This window comes from Octopus bimaculoides, chromosome 29, assembly GCF_001194135.2.
Source record: "Octopus bimaculoides isolate UCB-OBI-ISO-001 chromosome 29, ASM119413v2, whole genome shotgun sequence".
Lineage (NCBI taxonomy): Eukaryota > Metazoa > Mollusca > Cephalopoda > Octopoda > Octopodidae > Octopus > Octopus bimaculoides.
Window position 1 is genome coordinate 4128256 of NC_069009.1, and position 7312 is coordinate 4135567.

At 35.7% G+C, this 7312-nt stretch overlaps 2 protein-coding genes across 2 annotated transcripts in view; both read left to right on the forward strand.

The window, feature by feature from the left end:
- The first annotated feature begins 215 nt into the window (after positions 1–215).
- Positions 216–6945, forward strand: LOC106878253 (zinc finger protein 91). Its single transcript, XM_052977953.1, has 2 exons — positions 216–308; positions 982–6945. Exon 2 carries the CDS (start codon positions 1291–1293, stop codon positions 3235–3237), a length of 1947 nt encoding a protein of 648 aa, XP_052833913.1. The 5' UTR covers positions 216–308; positions 982–1290; the 3' UTR covers positions 3238–6945.
- A 26-nt stretch (positions 6946–6971) lies between these two features.
- Positions 6972–7312, forward strand: part of LOC106878252 (zinc finger protein 271) — an 8228-nt gene continuing 7887 nt past the window's right edge. Inside the window, exon 1 of the mRNA XM_014927426.2 lies at positions 6972–7094. The gene's annotated coding sequence lies outside the window, so the exon portion shown is untranslated. The remainder of the gene's footprint in view (positions 7095–7312) is intronic.

A 7312-nucleotide genomic window follows, 5' to 3' on the forward strand; every position in this document is an offset into this window, starting at 1 on the left:
ATATATATATATATATATATATATATATATATATATATATGTATATATGTATATATGTATATATGTATATATATATATATATATATATATATATTATATCTACAAGCAAGAGAAGGTTAATTAGTAAGAAAAATTATAATTAAGAAAATAGTCATAACCGAGGGATCGAGCAAGAGTCGTCTTCCCTAGTTTAAGACTAACGCATGCGCATTATAAATATATAGTGTTACTTTCCGGATTTGGCGCTTTATTTTCTTTTAATCCACTCCACGCATAGTTTATAACAATATCCTGTACTAAACAGTTGTGTAAGTATTTCAGTTTAATTTGGGCTTTATTTTGTTTTGTAAAATTAATGAAAGTAAAAAGGTCTGGTTCTACTTTAGTTTTTTCTTTCATTATTGAGGCCAAAACATCCGTATTTCACCCAAAGCTATTAATGTTACTAATTAGACACCAATATTAATTTTGTCTTATTACATTAAGAATGCATGTTTCTGTGGTAAGTTAATTTACAGTCTAGATTTAATGAACATCGTCAATGGAAAACCTTTTTATGCTGTTAGTCAGGCGATATCGACACAAACAGACATAAACATACACACTCGAACATTCATTCATATATAAAAATGGACTTCTTTTAGTTTCCGTCTACCAAATCCAATCACAAGGCTTTGGTGAGCCCAGGGCTATAGAAGTTTCTTGCCTTTAAGTGCCATGGACATTTAAGCATTCTGTTTGGTTTGCTTATAATTCTGCCTGTATGCCTTTTATATACAGACATATGTATTTACACACACACTCTCTTTTATAATATACATTCATCACGAAAATGAATGGTAACATTAGATAAGTTTTTGTAGAGGTAGATGTTTATTTCTACAGTTAATCTGTAAAGAAAATGTTGAATGTTGTATCTCTAATTATTACGTCCCCTCTATATCTCACATTGCTGTTTCCCTGTTATTTTTCCATTTTCAGATCACGTTGTCAAAATTCTTTCCATGAACATTTCTCATTTGTTAATGACTTGAAGTAACCAGTCTAAGCCTGCTTCTATGAATCTGAGGTAAAGTTACAGTGAAAGAAGTTTCTTTCTGCTGACATTTGCAGCAACATTTTCCTTTTCACTGCTTGGAATTTTTATAAGATGATTCTGTTTTCTAATGGAGTTTGGATTACCAAGGAGCTTGCTGCACCATCTTCAAATATTAACTGAGAAAAACAGTTAATGGAAGAATAAAAGAAATACGTAAAGGATATAATATAAAAACTTCAAGAAGCAAAAACATGATAACAAACGAATTGGGTGAGGAGACTGTTGGGTGTAAATCACAGGCTAAAAAAACAGGTGCTATTAATGAGATACTAACTGAAAGTAGTACACCACCAAACTACTGTGATATCTGTGGTAAGTCATTCTCTCGAAAAGGTAACCTTGATAAACACAAACATATTCATACAGGAGAGAAACCATATCGGTGTGATATCTGTGGAAAAGCATTCTCTGTGGCATGTGACGTCAGTAGACACAGACGTATTCATACAGGAGAAAAGGCATATCACTGTGATGTCTGTGGCAAATCATTCACTAACAAGTGGAGCTTAATTAATCACAAACGTGGACATTCAGGAGAAAAACCATATTGTTGTGCTATCTGTGGAAAATCATTCTCTCAAAGTTCTAATTTAGCTAGCCATAAATTTATTCACTCAGGTAAAAAACCACATCAGTGTGATATCTGTGGTAAGTCATTCTATAAAAAAGACCATGTAACTATACACAAGCGGGTTCATACAGGCGAGAAACCGTTTGACTGTGATATCTGTGGTAAATCATTTTCTAATAGTAGTAACTTGACCAAACACAAGCACCTGCATGCAGCAGAGAAACCATTTCACTGTGATACCTGTGGTAAATCATTCTCTGAAAATAAAGAATTAACTACTCACAAACATATTCATAGAGAAGAAAAACCATTTGAATGTGAAATCTGTGGTAAAGAATTCACTGAAAAAGATACTTTCATCACTCACAAATTTAGTCATACAATAGAAAAACAATATCAGTGTGATATCTGTGGTAGTTCATTCCCGCAAAGGAGTAAGCTCACTAAACACCAGCTTATTCATAGAGGAAAAAGACGATATCATTGTGATATCTGTGGTAAGTCATTTTCTCAAAGTGGTGCCTTAACCATTCATAAACGTGTTCATACAGGAGAGAAACCTTATCACTGTGATATATGCGGTAAGTCCTACTCTCAAAATGAAGGATTAATTTGTCACAAGCGTATTCATACAGGTGAAAGACCCTATCAGTGTGATGTATGTGATAAATCCTTCTTGCAGAGTTGTACCTTAAAGTTTCACAAATACATTCATACAGGAGAGAGACCATATCAGTGTGATATCTGTGGTCAATCATTCGCTCATTCAAACACCTTAACTACACATAAACGTACTCACACAGGAGAGAAACCACATTGCTGTGTTATCTGTGGTAAATGTTTCGCTCGTAGTAGTAGTCTAACTGTTCATAAACGTACTCACACAGGAGAGAAGCCACATCGCTGTGTTATCTGCGGTAAATCATTCTCTGAAAGTAGAGACTTAACTTCTCATAAACGTATTCATACAGGTGAGAAGCCATTTTCCTGTAATATCTGTGATAAATCATTCTCTCATAGATGCGCATTTGCTCGACACAAACGTTCTCATACGGGAGAAAAGCCATATAACTGTGATGTCTGTGGTAATTCGTTCTCTCAGTGTAGTCAATTAACAGTACACAGACGTCTTCATACAGGAGAGAAGCCATATCGATGTAATATCTGTGGTAAATCATTCAATCGGAGAAATGCCTTGACTGCCCACAAACGTATTCATACGGGAGAGAAACCATACAACTGTGATGTCTGTGGTAAATCATTCTCTCATAAAACTTCGTTAACTATACACAAGCATATTCATACAGGAGAGAAACCACATCAATGTAATATCTGTGGCAAATCATTTTCCGAGAAGCGTGAATTAACTAGACACAAACGTATTCATACAGGAGAAAAGCCATATCACTGCAACATCTGTGGTAATTCATTCTCTTGTACTAGCCACTTATCTAGGCACAAACGCACTCATACAGGAGAGAGGCCACATCATTGTGATACATGTAATAAATCATTCACTCGAAAATATACCTTAACTACCCACGCTTGTATTAATGTAAAAGTATAACTGTATCTTGTTGTACTTGGGGACGGTCATATTGCCAGTTTAGCCAGTAAAAACACATGCACTGTATATTTGGTGTTAATTTGCTTCAACTTTATATTACATTATATTACATTAATCCTATTTCGGCCAGAGTTCTTTCGTCACACTTCTGTGACCTCATCAGTGGTCCTTTGCTTTCTTCTTTCTTATGTGTGTCTCACCTTGCTAACTATCAGCCGTTTGGTATCCATATCAATATTCAGACCATAGATACAACCCACAGTATGTGCAGTACATGTTTGTCGTGCAAGATATCCTTATAGTGACTGGGGTAATCTAACAGTTTTGTCAAGATTGGACCAAATGCACCCCACATGAGAATGTATTAATAGCATTCCTTTATGTTGGATAAGTGCACCATGTACATTACATTTTGTCTTTGGTTCGGTCCCACAAGAGTTTTAAAAACAACAGTGTGTGTGGTTATGAACTTCACAACCAATATATTGTTATCTGGACCGTAACCCACACCACCATTCTGTTCTACCATCTTGCGCTTTGTGGATGCTGATATTATAAAATTCAATAAAGCTGATTTCTTCAATGATTAATTTTAGATGTAACATAGTCTTTGCAGTATTTGAAATGACCGAAACATGAACTGTAGAAGTCAAAGACTTGATCAATGTATGATTAAAGGTTGCACATTTCTTCAAACTGATCTTCATTTAACTTTTATCTCTTTTACTTATTTCAGTCATTTGACTGCGGCCATGCTGGAGCACCGCCTTTAGTCGAGCATATCGACCCCGGGACTTATTCTTTGTAAGCCTAGTACTTATTCTATTGGTCTCTTTCACTGAACCGCTAAGTGACGGGGGCATAAACACACCAGCATCGATTATCAAGTTATGATAGGGGGACAAACACACACATATATATATATATATATATATATATACATATATATGACGGGCTTCTTTTAGTTTCCGTCTACCAAATCCACTCACAAGGCTTTGGTCGGCCCGAGGCTATAGTAGAAGACACTTGCCCAAGATGCCACGCAGTGGGACTGAACCAGGAACCATGTGGTTGGTAAGCAAGCTACTTACCATACAACCACTCCTGCGCCTAACTGTTTAACTTTTTTCATTCTAATCCACCTGAGATCACACCTACTTCTAACAATACTTACTTCCTCATTTAAAGTGTTCAGTGTTAGTCTTCCATCAAAATTTCATATAAGTTTATATACGAAACACCAGTTTAATAATTACTAAGTTATTTTACTAAAAAGAAATTGGAAGACAGGTAGGTGTATCAGGTAAGGATTGAAACCAGCTTGCCAATCAAGAGGAAGAGGAATCTTAATAATGATTGGGAGAAAGACAGGTAGGTGTATCAGGTAAGGATTGGAACCAGCTTGTCAGTTGAGAGGAAGAGGAGTCTTTATAGTAAATGGTTGGGAGAAAGACAGGTAGGTGTATTAGGAAAGGATTGGAACCAGCTTGCCAATCAAGAGGAAGAGGAATCTTAATAATGGTTGGGAGAAAGACAGGTAGGTGTATCAGGTAAGGATTGGAACCAGCTTGTCAGTTGAGAGGAAGAGGAGTCTTTATAGTAAATGGTTGGGAGAAAGACAGTTAGGTGTATCAGGTAAGGATTGGACACAGCTTGCCAGTTGAGAGGAAGAGCAATCATTATAGTTGATGGTTGGGTAGGTGTATCCAGTGTGGATTGGACACAGCTTACTAAGAAGAGGAACCACATTGTAGCAAATGGTTGAAACATGATGAGTGAACATTTGATAATCACAGACAGAGTGGTCTTGCTGTTCTGACTCGGCTGTGTTAGCAATTCTCTTAATACAAGTTAAACCAGTGTCTTGTAAAAGGTTAGCAACTGATCAGTATTTTCTGGCTAAGAAAACATAAATCTGTGGGTTCTTGTAATTATGTGTAGTTTGACATCAAAAATCATCAGAAATTGTTCACAGGAATAGTTAGGAATGACATTAGTAAGCACAAGGAAAACAGATCACAAAATGTAAACAGATTATTTATAGGCGCAGGAGTGGCTGTGGTAAGTAGCTTGCTTACTAACCACATAGTTCCGGGTTCAGTCCCACTGTGTGGCATCTTGGGCAAATGTCTTCTACTATAGCCTCGGGCCAACCAAAGCCTTGTGAGTGGATTTGGTAGACGGAAACTGAAAGAAGCCCGTCGTATATATATATATATATGTGTGTGTGTCTGTTTGTCCCCCTAGCATTGCTTGACAAACGATGCTGGTGTGTTTATGTCCCTGTCACTTAGTGGTTCGGCAAAAGAGACCGATAGAATAAGTACTAGGTTTACAAAGAATAAGTCCCGGGGTCTATTTGCTCGACTAAAAGGCGGTGCTCCAGCATGGCCGCAGTCAAATGACTGAAACGAGTAAAAGAGATTCAACTATGAAAAGTGAGAGAATCATGGTTGTCCATGTGACTCACAAATCATAGATTTGTGAGTCTGAAATTATTCCAGAAGAGTAGAAGTATAGAGGGATTATACAACATGTGAATATAACAAGATGGATCTGCTCTCAATACCATGGAAGGTACACTGTCAGATATTCCCAAGTCACAATCATGATGAAATGGTAAAAATGATGTGCAGAACAAAGCTTCATCTAATGGTGCAATATAATGAAGTATGTGTTATTTACAATCAGTTTCATAAACTTTGGTACAATCTGTAGTGTAGTCAGAATCTAGGATTTTCCTCCCACTCCCTGCATTTTCTTTACCATTTATTTTTTTTCCCCCGTATTTTCAATGAATATGAGCTCCAAACTAGTTGTAAACAATTAGCTTTGTAGAAAAAGTGGGGTTGGAAAGATCATTGTAGTTTCGCATTTGGTGAAGGGGTTGGATTGCAAGCAAAGTTTCTTGATTATTGGAATAGAGTAAACCAGTAAACATTGTTTTGCTGTGTTGAACTGGTCAGAAGTGTGACAGAGTGACACTGATTTTTCTCATTCAAACAGTTTTCGAACCTGGCTTGGTTATTTACAGCAATTCTTGGGCTGCCTACAGGAATCTAAACAGTTTAAGGTATAAACAATTTACTATAAATCATTCTGAACATTTCGTTGTCAGCACACAAAACACTGAACGATTTCGGTGAGATTTGAATGAGTGGATTAGATGTTTGGTTAGAATATCTATACCAGTACCTGGCCAGATATTTATTGAACATTTCAGTTAAAAATAACAACAACAAAATCTGCTACACCAATTTTTATTGAGGCAGCCAACTTATATCTCCATCTACCCCACTTGCAGATCAGTAAAGTACTACAAATCCGGATACCGAATATACACAAGTCTGCGGTTTGTTAGGAGGTTAGATTAGTTGATACCACAAGAAAATGAAAAACGGAAAAAGTTCATCTTTTCTTTTGGAAAACACATTTAAAGTAGGAATGGTACATTTTTTTGTTTTTTAAACACATTCACAAGTAGGTGAACTGCTCATTATTTTACGGATATATATATATATACAAATTAATGCCTAGTCCCCGGGCGCTAATTCATATAATTGTAATATACGATAATTTAGAAAATAGAGAAGTTTTCAGAATTTCATTGATTTTTTTTTTTAATCTGTTTTAAGTCTAAATTTTCAGAAATAACGTTTTGTTGTTTGTGTAACAGCTTCTATACAGAAATTAAATCCATTTCGTTTTTGTGTGTTTCCGAGTCGGTTTTTATATTTTCTGTTGTCAAATATTACTTCCGGTTTGATCACTCCATAAAATTCGCGACTCTTTTTTTGTGATTCTGGAAGGATATTTGACAGAATCGCTGTAAATACAGATTTATATACCAATAAAAGGTAAGATATATACTATATTATTTACTAAAATTAAGGTGAAAATTGATAACTGGAAACTTTTAAATGTTTCTGATCGATATTCTATTTACTATCACTGATTATCTTAAATTAATGGTGGAGATGGAGTATATGTAATCTGGGTATACCCCCACTTTTAAATTTTTTTTTTTTTTTACGGAATCCTATGTTTCAGACCATGGAGAATCCGATTCTGGAAA

What these genes read in the sequence shown, in the direction of transcription:
- LOC106878253 (XM_052977953.1), top strand. Translation starts at nt 1,291, where the DNA reads ATGATAACAAACGAATTGGGTGAGGAGACTGTTGGGTGTAAATCACAG.